Genomic DNA, 16,019 nt, shown 5'->3' on the forward strand with positions numbered 1-16,019 from the left:
AGAAAAAAAAAGAATGCCTGAGGTTTGGAAAGTGGAAAGAAGCAAGGAGTCAGATCTTGGTGGATTGGGAACACTATAGGGTGAGACCAGGGGTGAAGGTCTCCCTCCTGAGTTTCTTCACATTATGTATGTGAGGCTTACCATGCTGGACTAGGAAGAAAAGGGGAGATAAGGGGGAGGGACTTTCAAAGTTACAATAATTTTACAATGAGTAGAAGTTTTTGTGAAAGTCTGTCTCAAAGGCTCAGGCATTGACCTGTGTGCGTGCGTGCGTGTGTGTGTGTAATTTAAACTCAAAAACACAGGCGTGGACATAGGGGATGTGGGTCCTTGAAACACACTTTTAGAAGCTTTTCTCAAAAAGTTGCTGGTTGACAATAAAAAGTTGACACACAGATTACAAGGATATTGGGGTGTTGGGATTTTAAGTCATGTTTATTTAGGTATAATTCACATACAGCAAAATTACCCTTTGTAGCATACAGTTTTAAGAGTTTGACAAATGTAGGCAGTCATGTAACCACCACCACAATCGAGATATGAAACATTGCCATTCCCCCCCAAAAGTTCCCTTGTGCCCGTTTATGGACAACTCCATTTCCCACCCACAGTTTTGGCATCCACTGATCTTTTTTTTTCCCTCATGTAGTTTCGCCTTTTGCAGAATGTCGGTAAAGCTTCTCTGACCTTTGAGCTCAGGTAATGTGATAAACACTTATAGCATCCTGGTGCCCTTATAGTTATAATTATACTGTATATGCAATTGACATCCATTGTTAAATATCCACCTCTTCTGCTAGACTTCTGCAGGCATGTCTGAGGGCAGAGAGTATGTAGCTAGGGCGTTACTGTATCCTCAGTACCATCCAGAAAAGGCTGAACAAACATTCATTCATTCATTAAGTGATAACTCAAAGACTATAAGGAAGATGCTCTAAGTCACTATTGACTAAGCAAAAGCAATTTGGTACCCAGTGGTATCAAATGTATCTTATTGTAAAGCACCCAGAGACAAGATCATTCAAACATTCCTGGAGAGTATGCAGGCACTTTTGGAGTTATTGGGTCTAAATATTAGCAATCAGAACCATCCCAGGCAATCCCAGATTCATGGGATTAATTGCTCAATTAGCTAAAAATAAAATGGAAAAGTCTTCAGTCATTTAACAGTCTACTGCCATTATTTTGTTTACTTGCATATTTAAATTTTTAAAATGTTTATTCATTTTTGAGAGAGAGAGAGAGAGAGCGCACGCGCGCATGAGTGGGGGAGGGGCAGAGAGCGAGGGAGACAGAATCCAAAGCAGGCTCCAGGCTCTGAGCCATCAGCACAGAGCCTAACGCAGGGCTCGAACTCGTGAATTGCAAGAGCATGACCCAAGCTGAAGTGGAACGCTTAACCAACTGAGCCACCCAGGTGCTCTGATTGTATTTTTAAAGCTGTTTACTTCATGATTTTTACACTCCATATATTTTGTAGCAACTCTGAAGTTACAGTGATGCTTAAGAGCAAAATCATGAAATCCTCAAAATCAAGCTTATTTTCAGTGTGCTCGTCGAGTTCAGAAAGGAGGTCTTTGTATTTTGGTTTTGTTTCTTGTCCCTGTGAGAATAAAGAATAAGTAAAAACCGAATTCATTGTGCCACCTTGGTTTTACAGATAACAAGCAATTAAGAAACATGTTATTAACATGTTCTTGTAACATGGCATAACACGGTAGTAACAATATCATGTCAAGTTGTTACCAGGGCTACCAGTGGGGCACTGTGTTAAATCTTTTCATGGGTTATTTCCTCGAATTTCCACAGTGACCTTATGAATATACGACTATTATCCCCACTTAACAGATGAGCATCAAAGGACTCAGTGAGAATTAAGTCACTTGCCCCAACCTAGGCAGCTATTGGTGTGAAGCTAGAGTTCATGGTCTTGGCCACCTGATTCTGGAGCCCACCTCTTAACTACTAACCATCTGCCTCTCTAGAAGCACAGATATGTTACATTTTTCACAATTTCAACATATAATCTGTTATGAGAGGTATTCACTCCGTGTTCTAATGAACAATAAGATCGTCCAGAAATACGAAATTAAAAAATGCTCATAGAAAAATCTGTGCTTTGGAAAATTGTCCAGCGTTCAGTTTCATCACAAATCACACCCAAGTCCATAGTCCTCCTAAATAGATTGAGGGGAAACATGTGAGTAGTACATCCACGAAGAGGCTTTTTAGTTTCCAACCACAGCCTGTGAAATATCCTCCCAAGTGGCATTAACAACATTAAGGTCGTTTGATTCTCTGGTATTCTGGGCTGTGTTTGCATTTAGTTCAACCCCAAATGCTCAGCCATGTGCTAGCTGTAAAAAGCCATCACAGCAACGACTAAAGCCCTTTAGGAATGATGATACATTCCTCTTACCGACTAGACCATTCTTGTCTCTCCAGGCTGGTTGTCCTCAAGACGTCACACCTAACAGTGAAGGCAAAAAGAGTTTCCCCTGCCTCGCTCCATGACAGCTGAGTGCTCTGTGGACATGGTGGGGCCCACGGCAGAGACAGGACTACTTACTAGTGGAAGGACACACTGCTTAAAGGTCAGAGGCAGCTGCAGATCTTCTCTTTTTTCTCTATGTATTTTAAGTACCTGGGAGCTGGCCCAGGTAGTTCTCTTGGGGCCTGATCAGCCATCTTGTTTCTGTATCTTCTTATCAGTGCGTATAAATGCTTAGTTTTATTTTATCTGACTGAGTATAGAGTGTTAAGATCCCCCCAAATTACGTTAGGCTTGTGAGAAAGGAGATGTTCCTCTCAGAACCCAGGCCTCAGCCCAAAGTGCCATCTCAGTTAACCAGAGAGCTCCACATAGGGATGTAGGAGAAAGCCCAGTTAGTCATTAAGGGGCCGCGGTCTTTTGCCGTTGACCTGTGTGCCCCTACCTGCCCTGAGGAGTCTCACAGAGCTGGGTGCTAGGTCCAAGGCAGCATCCTGACATAACTTTAAGGAGCAAACATGGAGAGTAAAGTTACCACTGTTAATACTGAGAATGTCCTAGAGTCCCCTGAAATATGCTTCTGCTTTCTGTCATCTTGAGCAGATAACAGCACTTCACATGAGGCCTGGATAGGTCTGCTGCTGGAGATCCAGAAATTGTCTGCCTCTCTCAAGTTTACTCTACACTGAGGGACATGATTTGGCTCTAACTTTCTTTTACCCTTGGCTGTTCTCAGAGGGATGGTGAATTACAGCAGGAACCCCCTCGTCCGAGGTTTCTCTTTCCACAGTTTGAGTTGCCTGGGTCAACTGGGATTTGGAAACAACCATTCTCCTTCTGATGATCATCAGAAGGTCAATGGAAGCCTAAGTTGACGTGACAGAGCTTACGTCATTTACCTCCCTTCCTCTCAGTCATGTGGCATTTTATCATCTCCCATGCCCACCGGAAGGGTGCGTACAGTACGATAAGGTATTTTGAGAGAGAGACCACATTCATGTAACTTCTACTAGAGTATATTGTCATTGTTCTATTTTATTATTATTGTTAGGAGTCTCTTACTGCATCTAATTTGTGAAGGAAACTTTATCATAGGCGTGTGTGCATAAGGAAAAGCAGTCTAGAGAGGCTTCTGTACTGGCTGTGGTCAGGCATCCACGGGGGCCTGGGAACTGTCCCCTTACATGGGGTGGGGGGTGGGTGGGAGGTGTGATTGTACATCAGGATGACCGTCCACTAGGTCCTCATTTTCATACGTGTGAAAAGCTCCCTGAAGATCTGCCCAGCCACCAAGTATGAGGCCTTTTTCTCTCTAGAATGTGTCATCTCGTTTGGCCTCTGATGTAGGCAAGTGTTATAGGATTTCTTCACCCACGCTTTCCTTAAAGGCTCCCCAGAACTTTTTACCGCTTGGCAAATTCTTGCCTGATACTTCTGGCTACAAAGATTTTTCTTTAAAAAAAAATCAAATAATCATACAAATAATACTTATTCTTCCTGAAATTGAAAATGTGTACTCTTTGGGAGCCTGGATGGCTGAGTCGGTTAAATGACCCTTGAGCTTGGCTCGGGTCATAATCTCATGGTTGGCGAGTTTGAGCCCCAAAATGGGCTTTGCACTGACAGCACGGCTGCTGCTTGGGATTCTCTCTCCCTCTCCCTGTCTCTCTCTCAAAATAAATAAAATTAAAAAAAAAAAAAAGAAAGAAAGAAAATATGTACCCTTTGACCTCTATCAGTTCACTTCCTCCTCCCCCTCCCCCTCCCCCTGGGAACCACATTCTATTCTCTGTTCTAAGGAAATTGAGTTTTTATAAAATCACTTTATTTGTGGAATAAAAAAAAAAAGTCGATTTCTCACACAGTCTTTTGAAATAATCCAAGATTCACAGGAAGTTGTCCCCTTGGCCCACCTTCCCCCAGTGGATGACACCAGATATAACTGTCATATGCTAGAGCCAATACATTTATATTTTCATGGAATTATAGTACTTATTTTCGTAGTATCTCCGAACACCCATAGAACTTTAGAGACTGCTTTAAGTCTTTTTCTTGCTCTACCTACTAATAAATATTGGTGGTCTAGACTCTGTACGAACCCCTCTTTTCTTCTTATGCATGTCCCCTCAGCCAGCATTTCCCTAAGTATGCTTGTAGAGTGTAACGCAGTTTTAGGCGAGGCAGGATGAACTATTAAATACAAGTTAGTAGTCATCTATTCTTTTACTACCTTCCACTCTTACCCATTGAATTAACACTTAGAATAGTGATGTTATTAAAAAGAGATAATTCTCTCTAAGTTTATTTACTGAGAGAGAGAGACACACAGACAGACAGACAGCAGGTGGGGGAGAAAGAGAGGGAGAGAGAGAGAGAAAGAATCCCAAGCAGGCAGTGCCCTGACTGCAGAGCCCAATGCGGGGCTCAAACTCACGAACCGTGAGATCATCACTTGAGCCCAAATGAAGAGTCGGGTGCTTAACTAACTGGGCCCCCCAGGTGCCTCAGTGATAAAGTATTCTTATAAAATAACTTTATTTAAAAAGAAAGTTAACTTAAAGAAGAAAAGTTCTAAGTGAATTGTAATACAGACTCTAGGCAGATATGGGAAAGATACTGAAGGAGGCATTCAAATGACTGAAGGTTGGAAAATACACCTCTAGGTAATTTAGGTCACTCCCTTCAGGTCAGTGACTGTTCGTCTACTGCTAACTCTGACTTCTGAATTGCGAACACAAATCTCTATTCTGACCTCCCAAGTCATATGTCCTGTTGCTCTGTTTCTCCTCCGGAATGTTTCATGGACATCTTAAAATTGACAAATTCTGATGGAACTCATCATTTTGCCTCCCACCCTACCTCACCTCAAATATGCTTATTCCCCAATCTTTGACTTCTCTGGAAATGAGGCCACCACCCATTTCTTCCCACAGTCGGAAACTGGGGTGTCATAATTTGCTCCTCCTGTCCTTCAACCCTATAGCCAGTCAGTTATCGGATCCTGTTCATTCCACCTTCCAGATGTCTCTCCTGTTCAGCACCCTAGTCCCAACATCATTGGCCTCTGTTTGGAGTGCTTCCTCACAGACGCTCTTTCTTTGTCCCACCCCCACCCCGACCCCTACCCCAATCCCATCTGCAGGTGATGTAATTTCTTCACCCTTGATTTAGAAACATTCCTGGCTTCCTCCTGCTCTCAGGCTATGCCTTTGTAATTTTGCTTCTCTCCACCTTCTCAGCCTCATCGCCTAGTGCTTCATACTTTCCTTTCCCTTCTCGGCTCTCCCAGATCTTTGACCTGCCTTACAGGATTTGCATATGCCATTGCCTCTGCTTGGAATGCTACGTTCTCAGTGCCCACCCTCCTCCCTTGCAAAACTAACTCTTGCTCACTCTTCAGATCTCTCTTTATTTTCCAGGAGAGCTTCTTTGACTGACTGCCCCAAGATGGTCCCTCTGTTTTACTCTTTCAATGCATGCCATACTGTTTCATGGTTATTTGCATATTTCTAATGACCTTTTCAGCAGATCTCTCTACTCCGCTAGGTTTTTTTTGAAGCTTATTTGAGAGAGAGAGAGAGAGAGAGAGAGAAACAGCATGAGTGGGGGATGGGCAGAGAGAGAGGGAGAGACAGAGAATCCCAAGCAGGGTCTGCGCTACCTGCACAGAACCTGCTATGGGACTTGAACTCACAAAACCATGAGATCATGACCTGAGCTAAAATCAAGAGTCCCACGCTTAACCAACTGAACCACCCAGGCACCTCTCTACTCTGCTGGATTTTTAGCTTGTTCACTGCATTAACTTCAGTGCTCAGTTCACTTTCTGGCAAATGGTAGGTGTTCATTAAACATTTGTTGAATGAAACAACATAATAGGGCCCTTTCGCTGGAGTTGTTGGCTCTTTGGGCCACCCAGTATGGCGTGGCCCCCGTTTCTTCATGCCTGTTCATTTTCTCACCTCCGTGAAATTCCTAAATTGGGTTTGCAGCAGATTTTTGGCAGTAGCTTTTCCAAGTTTACCATCAGGGTCAGAAGAGTTTCTGAAAATCAGAGCAATGGTAGCAATGGCCTTTTCCAGATCTGAGCCCTTCCTGAGAGCTGTGAGGGAAGAAACGTACAATGATGTAGTCTAGGTTAGAAATGGTTCTTCCCCAGACACAGGGTTGTATTTTCCGAGGGAACTGGGATGAGCAGGGTTGGAAGATGTATGTCAATGTGGCCCTGCCCTTGGACTTTTGCCCCCTATCTGGGAGTGGGATGTAGGGACATCTGACACCAGATCCTTAAATAATTGAAACAAAAGTTCCTTCGGGAGCAATAAGAATTAGTAGAATCAGGATAAGATTTACCACCTGCTTGTCATGTGACCTTGGGAAAACACCTCAACTCTCTCACAGTTGGTTTTTTGATCTGCAAAATATTTAAAGGGCACCTGCTTGATACTAGGCTCAGTCCCTGGCACTGAGGGTACCACAGTGAGTAAGACAGAGTCCTGCTCTTGTGGAGTTTATATTCGATGTCAATCAAAGCATCACTTCAGGCCAGTGTGATAAAGGAGAATAGCATTTAAAACAAGCTCCTTGATATCATGATGGATAAGGGACCTCTTTGACCTAAGGCCTCAAACATACTGATTTCCCAGCTGGTTTCTCTGGTTTAAACTCCTTGAAAGGGTGATGCTAACTCATTCCTTCCTAGTGGGTAGCACCCAGTGGACACTGAGAACTACACAAGATACAGCAAAAAAATTTGTATGTTCTCTGTCCTCTGAGGCTCTAACACATCCTCTATTATAGAACTTCTCTCGTGTTATAGTTACCATATTAAAAAAAACCTTTTTAAATATTTATTCTTGAGAGAGACACACATGCACACAGAGCACGACTAGGGGAGAGGCAGAGAGAGAGAGAGAGAGAGAGAGAGAGAGAGAGAGAGACACAGAATCCGAAGCAGGCTCCAGTCTCCGAGCTGTTAGCACAGAGCCCGACGCGATGCTCAAACCCACAAACTACGTGATCATGACCCGAGCTGAAGTAGGACGCTGAACCGACTGAGCCACCCAGGGCCCCAGTTACTGCATTTTTAATGGCCTTTCTTCTCAACTACATTGCAAGCCCTGTGAGACCAGGGAATCATATCTTTCTTCATCACTGTATTCCCAGTGACCAACACAAAGTCCTGCTATATAGTAGGTGCTACGACATGCCATTTAATGAATAAGAAGAAAAGAAAAACAAAATCCTACCATTTTTAACCCAGGTACTATGCAACAATTGTTTATACAAAGAATGATGATCAGACAGAATAACGCAACTTTTGTGTTGAGCACCCACTATATTTCTAATATATCCCCACTCAGTACCCAGATGTGGCCTCTGCTCTTTTACAATATACTTTACAATCTAATGAGATAATAAGTAATAATCAATAAGATAAGTGCTTATGCATGTATTTGCTTTTATATACATTCAATAATTATTTCTCTATATACATATATAACATGGTTTTACAGCTTGTGATGTATGAGGCAAAAAAGGCACAGAAACAGAAGAAAATTTCAAAAATACATCTGGGGGAGTGCCTGGGTGGTTCACTTGGTTCAGCATCTGACTATGGCTCGGGTCACCTTTTGTGAGTTCAAGCCCCTCTGTGCTGACAGTTTAGGACCTGGAGCCTGCTTCAGATTCGTGTCTCCCTCTCTCTCTGCCCCTCCCCCACGCATGCTCTGTCTCTCTCTCTCTCTCTCTCCCTCAAGAAATGAATAAAACAGTAAACAAAAATTACATCTGGGAGGAAAACTACTTAGATAGCTGGTCTTGGATGTCTCTGTGAGCGGATGAACATTTAAGTTAAGACCTAATGGATGAGAGGGATCCTGCCATGTAAAAGGGTTGGGGTGGGGTAGTCAGGCTAGGATTAGGGTTGTGCCGAATGTGCCAAGCTCAAGCAGAATAGTGAGGGCTCGGATCAGGAGGAGTGTGGCACATCGGGAGAGCTGAAAGGAGACAGCTGTGACTGAAACCCAGAAGGAGGAGGTTTGGTTAAGAAAGGAGAACAAGACCACGGAGAGCTTACAGCCCATAGAAAGGCATCAGACTTTTCTTTGCAAACATTTTCTCCCAGTTCATAAACTGTTGGGTTTTTAATCCTCTGAGATCTTTTGTGGAGGAATTGTTTCCAATTTTTATCAAGTCTGATTTATCAATGCTTCCTCTTCTGAAAGAGTTGTCCTATGTAAAGTTAAAAGTTTTGTCATTGTATGGTCTACATTTAAATCCATGGCCCATTCTAGAAGGTGTAAGGCTTAGGTGGAGGTTCAGGTTTTTAACCGGCGGAGGACCAGTTGCTTTCCACATCAGGTGTTGAAAATACTATACTTCCTTTGCTGAATTGCTTCGCATCTTTGTCAAACGTCAGTTGGGCATATTCGTATGGGTCAGTGTCTGGGTTTCCCGTTCTGTTTCATTGATCTGTACATCTGTCCCTCTGTCAACATCACATTTCTTTGATTCCAGTAGCCATATAGTAAGCCTTAATATGGAGGAGAGTGAGTCCCCCACTTTCTTCTTTTTCAAAATTATTTTGGCTATTTTAGGGCTTTCCATGTATATTATTTATGACTTGCAGTAAGCCTTAAGAGAATTTTTTTTAAGTTTATTTATTTATTTTGAGAGAGAGGGAGAGTGCTCAGGGAGGGGCAGAGAGAGAGGAGAGAGAGAATCTCAAACAGGCTCCATGCTGTCAGCACAGAGCTGAATGTGGGGCTTCACCTCATGAACCGGGAGATCGTGACCTGGGATGAAACCAAGAGTCTGACGCTTAACCGACTGAGCCACCCGGGCGCTCAAGCTTTAGCAGAAATTTGACGAGAATTGCTGTATTTACTGTGTCGACTCTTCCAGTTCAGGAACACAGTATGTATCTCCATCGTCATAGCACTTTACAGATGAAGCAAGGATGTGACCTCGCTGGGGACCCACCGCTAGTAAGTGGCAGAGCTTGAATTTGAATCCTGGTCAAAAACATAAGCCTCCTGCAGAGATTTTTTTTTTTCCCCTCTGTCTGTCGTCTGCACCTGGAATCTTTAGAAAAATGGTACATGCTTCACATATATTCATGGAATGAGTGTCTGCCAAATCTATGTCCTTAGCTTCTTAGTCCCTGATTTCTTCCCTCGTTCCCGATGCTCATTCTTACCTGCCTATGATTCTGCTTGACATTTCCCACTTCTGTCTGCTCACCCAGTGGCTGGGCCTCCATCTAGCCTAGAATGCCAACCTCAGAACATTCCCTGCTTCTTTGGGTTTTATTGTTAGCTTTTTCTCCCCCTCTCCCCCATCCTTAGCCATCTCTTCCCTTCACCTCTGTCACATCCCTGACACCCACAGTCAGAATTGAGATGCTTCTCGATTACCCAACACTGCGGCTCATCGAAATCCATGGAGATGAGCATATTCTTCTAGCTTGGGTCTGTCTTTCCTGGGGTGTGTGCTTGAGGAGGTGGGACGCTATATGGCGGTAACCTTGAACTTAAGTGGCCAAAAAATAGACTCCATTCATTCTGTCTTTAAGAAGCAAATTGCTTAGAGGAAATACCTTAATTCCTTAAGAGGTAAACATTCCTTCTGTAATTTTGACCAGTTGCTTCATTAATTAATAACCAAGAATAAATTAGGGAAGGCTTTACTATGAGCTGCTCTATTCTCCAGGCTCTTTCTGGTGAGGAAGGGGTGTATTTCCAGTCTGGAGTGGGCTTGCAAATAATGACAGACACCTTCCTTGTTTATTGCGTGCCAGGTGCCTTTCACACATGATCTTATTTAATGCTTAGTAAAACCCACAGAGGTAAGTGTGATTTGTGTCTCAATTTTACATATTGGAAACTGACACATGGAGAGATTAAGAGTTTTAAGGTCACATCGCTCAGAAGTGGCAGAGGAAACATTTGAAAGTCTGATTTCAAAGACCAGAGAAAGATCTGCCACTTTGGAATATCTCTTTATAAGGCCACCTCCGTGGAGGCTGTGGAACCAGACATTTTTCAATCCTTCGAGGAACTCGACGTCTGGCTGCCTTCTAGATGGGGACTCCATCTGGACTAGCCAACTCCTCTTTCCTTCTCCTCCATTCTTTTGAACCCGGCAGGCAGTTTATGTCCTGACTATAAAATAGCATATGTTCATGGTAAAAACTGAACTAGAAAACATCACACATGAAAGTTAACAAGGCACTCTGGTTATCTTACCAACACCGATGATACTTTGCGAGATGTTTTGTTTTTCTGTTTTTATGGCTGGGTTCTTCCCTTACTAAACCCAGCGTGTTGCCTTTTAATTCCTGTCTGCCTCACAGAGTTGCGAGCAAATATGCGAAAGCATATTGTAAAGGGCTAAGTCCTAATAAAAATGCAAGGGCTTGATGTTTCTCTTTTGGCGTCTTTTATCAGCTTTCTTGCCTCTGGAAGGGGTGTATCGGAGAGGGTGTTAAACCAGGTACTTCATGTCGACCTCTCCTGTTATTTCCGATCTCGCTTCTTACGCTTTGATAATACTAAACTGTGTGTAGTCCCCTTACTCTATTCTCCCAACAAGTACTTTTTGGCAAATATTTATTGCCAGGCTCTGTCTTACTTCTGGGGATAGAACCGTGAACAACAGCAGTGGAGACATTCTAATTTCCTGGTGCTTGCGTTCTGGAGGATAGTTGTAAACGAATGATCACGGAGCTGGTATTCTACGTGTCAGCCCTCCTCTGTAGGATATACAGGGTTCAACTCACTTAATTCTTACATCAACCTTCGTAGGGTAGGTTCCCGTATCATCCCCACTGTATAGAGGAGAAAACTGAGGGACAGCAAGGTTAGGTAGCTTGCTCGAGGTCACACAGTCTGGTCCCTCCCCATGATGCACGCTGCCTTTAGATATGGTTTTTCAGGCAGTGTATTCTGTACGACTCTTTCCGACACCCCCAGACTGGGCAACAGGTCCCTCTTCTGGGCTTCTCGATTTCCCCAGACATACATTTATCATAACCCTCACACTAGAATACTCTTCAGCTATCTAAATTTCCTTCTAGGTCAGTGCTGTCCAAGAGAAGTGTAATGTGAGCCGTAATGATAATCTAAACATTTCTGGTAGCCACATTGAGAGTAAAAGGAAACATACAAAATTATTTTCATAACAATATTTTTAATACACTGGGTTAAATAAAATGTATCACTTGGGGCACCTGGGTGGCCCAGTCGGTTAAGTGTCTGACTTTGGCTCAGGGCGTGATGTGGTGAGTTTGAGCCCCATGTCAGGCTCTGTGCTGACAACACAGAGCCTGGAGCCCGCTTCCAATTCTGTGTCTCCCTCTCTCTCTCTGCCCCTCCCCTGCTCACGCTCTGTCTCTCTCTCAAAAAGAAACATTAAAATAATTTTTTAAAAATATTTCAATATGTAATCAATCTAAACCAATTAGTGAAACAGGCTCCATTTTTTTTTCACATTAAGTCTCTTAAATCTGACTTATCTATTACACACATTTCAGTGCTCAGTACCTTCATGTGCCTAGTGGCTGCTCTATTGGATGGAACAGTTCTAGACTGCACCCTCCCAAGGGCAGTTACTACATTTTATTTATCTGTACGCTCATTCCCAGGCCCTGGAGTGTTGTGGGCCTTAGTGTACGTGTGTTGGACTGAGCTGACTGGAACTTCAGGGCAATCCTCTGCCTCTTTCTCCTCACCTGCCGTGGAACGTGGGACACAGATCTAAACACTGGATCTAGCAAGTACCTGACACATTAGTGTCACAGGAACACAACTCTCAGTACAGCAAGGTGTCAGAATCCCCTCATTTTAGAACTTTTCCTAGTAGCAGTTATTTTTGCAAATGGAGCAATGGAGACCCATGGGAGAGAAGTGGTCTGTCCAAGTTCACACAGGTAGTGTGCGGCAAGAATAAAAACTGGGTCTCTTTTTTTCTCTCTAGGTCAGTAGTTTCCCGAATACTCTAGTGCTTCTCAAATTTTCTGCCACAAAACTGCTTTGGATGCTAGAGGCAGAGATGTACTCGTCCCCCACTCCCACCCTCAAGAGGTCAAGGGCATATGCCCAAGTCGCCAGCAGAGAAAATGTGGGTTCTCACGGACCTCTACTTCATCCTCTATCCCTGCCTTATTTCAATGGATAACGTTTAGAATTACTTGCCATTGAATAAAACACATTCTGGGAAGTTGAGCCGTGTTTATCCTGTGTTTTTTTAGGACATGGGAATAAATGTGGCCCAATGGTCCAATGCTAGGAATCTGGTGCTAAGAATGGTGCACATGTGTGTGTGTGTGTGTTCAGGGGCAGTGAGGGTGATGGAGAGTTACTACTCCCCTCAACTTCCTAGAAGGGATAAGTTGTATTAGAAATGTGGGACAATTATCACGAGTGTCCGAAATTGTGTATATTGTAAAACAGAATAGGTTTTCTGTTGTCATAGTATAAAAACAATTGTTCCATCAAGATGGAGATTTATTTCAGTAAAAATACCAAGTCTCCTTTGGAGATGTTGGCCAGCCGTTTAGGAAGAAAAACAGTTTCAATATAGTCATATCCAAGTTTATGCTTGTTATTCTGTGAACATTTTAAAGCCACAGATTTTGGAATAAGATAATGATCCAAGTATATGAGTGGGGGTTTTTCTTAATATTACCACGGAAAGAACAATATGTTAGTTCTAAAGATATTTTACCTATAAAGTTGAATTCTGAGTGTAAATATTTCTATTTTGAGAGTTGGCAACACTGTTTTCACTCGACCAACAGGGGCAATTGGGGGTTGTTTGCATTCTGAGTTCCAGTGACCATTCACGAGTTAGATATTGATGGTCTTGCTCTGGATGGTCTTGCTCTGGAGGATGCTACCCATAGACAGGCAACTGCGCATGTGGGAAGAACACTGAATTAGGAGTCATGGGATCCATGCTTTCAGCTTGGCCTTTGATGGACTAACTTGGGGCAAACTAATTCCTATCACTGGACTTCAGTTCTCAAAAGAGTTCTATAAAAAGAACATGGGTATTTGATGATTTGTCCACAAGGTCTCTTACATTTCTGGCATCCTTTGCCGTCCTGTTCTTTTTAACTCCCGGTGCACTATCATGGTAGAGGGGAAATACACACATCCCAGTCACTCCAAGTCTTACCTTTCACTGAAGCCAGTTGTTTGGATACTGAAATGCTGCCAACAAAATGAAAGAAACATAAGGATTTTGGAGACTGGGTATTCATCTCTGAGTTGAAAGTAAAGCAATACAATGATTTAAAAATCAACTTATTTTCAGTAAGCTTTCACTGAACCTTCTAGTGCAGCAGCCATCTGTCTTGCAAACTCCATTTCCTCCTGGCCACATAGGAAAGAAGCACTTGAACGTCCCTCGCCCACACATCCTGGTCTTTCTTGCATTCATGTAACCACATGACTAAATTCCCTCCAATGGGAAAGGAGTAGAAAAGAGTGATCACCTTTCATGTGAGCTCTTCTCTGTTCTCTCTTATTTCCAGCTGACTAACACAGAAATTATCGAGGACACCTTGGAACCCACATGTTGAAACCACAAGCGTCCTTATCCTGGGTCCCTACATGGCTACATGGAGTCAGTCTGCCACAGACCTGGAATCCCCACTCCGGACTGTCACATGAGAAAGAAAAAGAAAATAACTTCTTGTTCCATAAAACACTAAGGATTTGGAGTTTATTTATGTGCCCCAGGAGCTGAGCCTACCTAAGAGTCTAGGTCCTCTGCTGGGGGGAGAGGATACATCATGAATGACAGCGACATGTTCCTGCACTCTTGGGGCTTAAAGTCTAGTGCAGAAAGCAGACTTCAAACACGTAATTCAATACAGAGGACTGGCAGAGCATTTACAGAGGGCAGGGAAGAACTACCCCAGTCTACAGGTCCGAGTAATGGCATTTTATATGAGCAGTAGGTGAAGAAGGAGGAAGAGTGTTCCAGGCAGAGGAAACAATGTGCATTAAGGCCCTGAAATGGGAGAAGGCAGGCCATGATCAAAGAACCAAAGGAAGCACAGAGTGGCTAGAACCCGGAGAAGGACGCAGATGGTGGTGAAGGGGAGGCTACAGTCAAGGGCCAGGGCCAGAGCCTGCTGAATCCTACGAAGGACTCTGGGCATTATCCTAAGGGCAGTGGGAAGGATGGGAATGGCATGATCACGTTTGCATTTGGGGAAGTTGTTCCACCTGATGCATCAGAAAAAGATTGGATAAGGGGCCAGATAGGAGGAAGATGAATCTCACTCCCTTACAAGTTGCAAATCAAAATTTGCTCCATATTTCAACCCCGATGGCTTTTGAGAAAACCAGTAAGAACAATAGTACTTGGTTATATCTTAGACAACCCCTTAAAGAAAATTTTTGGGTTGAAGATCTGGTTTTGGCATTAACTAGTCAAGATCTCATCACCTTGGGGGCCTCATTTTTCTTGTTTGTAAAATTAGGAAGCTGGACTCTGATATTTTACACCTTTTATGGTCTTCTTGGTGAGTTCCTCTTAGTTTTCTAGAAATTTTGCACCCTTATCATCCCCTTCATATAATGTGCTATCTTTTTACTTTGCATTCATATAGTATACTTGCAACATGACTTGTGTTATTTTCTATTGTCATGATCTCCTCCATTAGTCTGTGAGAACTTTGAGGGCAAGAGCTGTGCACTTTATCTCAAAAATCTTCCCCTCCCCACCTCCTACCTCCACCTAGCAGAATACTGCCTAGCACTTGTGAAGTGTTTAAGTGTTTTGAACTACAGGACATCTAAATAAAATTACATGAGAAAGATTATTTTTCATTTATTAGCCATAGTTTGACACATTTGAATGATATGAATCAATTTCCCTCTGTCACAGATAATCTGCAAGTATTTGTTCCATAGTTAAAATCATTGCTAGTTTTGATTCACAAATGTTTCTCAAGAGGCAATCAAAGATATTTGTGTTGATTGTATCATCTTTTCAGTTTGCAGTCGAGGCTGCACATTTGTTCCCTTTGCTTCCCCAATTCAATTTAAAGCTGGATTGGGGTGGGTAATAAGCACCAAATTCGCAATTTCTTGGCCATCAAGTTGACAGGATCTCTTGGGAAATGCACCTACAGGCTTAAATAAAACTCATTAAAGGAGAGCCATGCGTCACTGACCTTTTGGGCATTTTCCTAGGCGCTAAAGTGGATGTTGGGGCTGCAGAAAGACTGGGGTCCCCTTCCAAGTGGAGGGCTTGGTCCTGGGTACTGTGCATACAGCCACACATACTCTGCTTGCCTGTTGTGTGTTGGTCCTTCCTAAGCAACAGTCACTTGCCTACTGTTACTATTGTCATTCACTCCATGACAACTATATAGGGCACTTTTAGAAGAGCCTTTTGCTGGTGTTATTGTATGTAAACATTAAACCATTCATGCATCCAACAAACATTTGAGTGCCTACGATAGGCCAGGCACTCTACAAGGTGCTGGGGACACAACAGTGAACAAAAC

At 43.1% G+C, this 16,019-nt stretch overlaps 1 protein-coding gene across 1 annotated transcript; it reads right to left on the bottom strand.

The window, feature by feature from the left end:
• Positions 1-355: 355 nt before the first annotated feature.
• On the bottom strand, positions 356-15,811 carry SNTN (sentan, cilia apical structure protein). The gene is made up of 4 exons (XM_015065311.2): positions 15,684-15,811; positions 13,673-13,707; positions 6,454-6,593; positions 356-1,603 (listed from the first exon to the last, which is right to left on the bottom strand). The coding sequence occupies exons 1-4, from the start codon at positions 15,791-15,793 to the stop codon at positions 1,445-1,447; spliced, it is 444 nt and encodes a 147-aa protein (XP_014920797.1). The 5' UTR covers positions 15,794-15,811; the 3' UTR covers positions 356-1,444.
• Between the last annotated feature and the right edge of the window lie 208 nt (positions 15,812-16,019).

The sequence above is a fragment of the Acinonyx jubatus genome, chromosome A2 (assembly GCF_027475565.1).
Source record: "Acinonyx jubatus isolate Ajub_Pintada_27869175 chromosome A2, VMU_Ajub_asm_v1.0, whole genome shotgun sequence".
NCBI classification, from domain to species: domain Eukaryota; kingdom Metazoa; phylum Chordata; class Mammalia; order Carnivora; family Felidae; genus Acinonyx; species Acinonyx jubatus.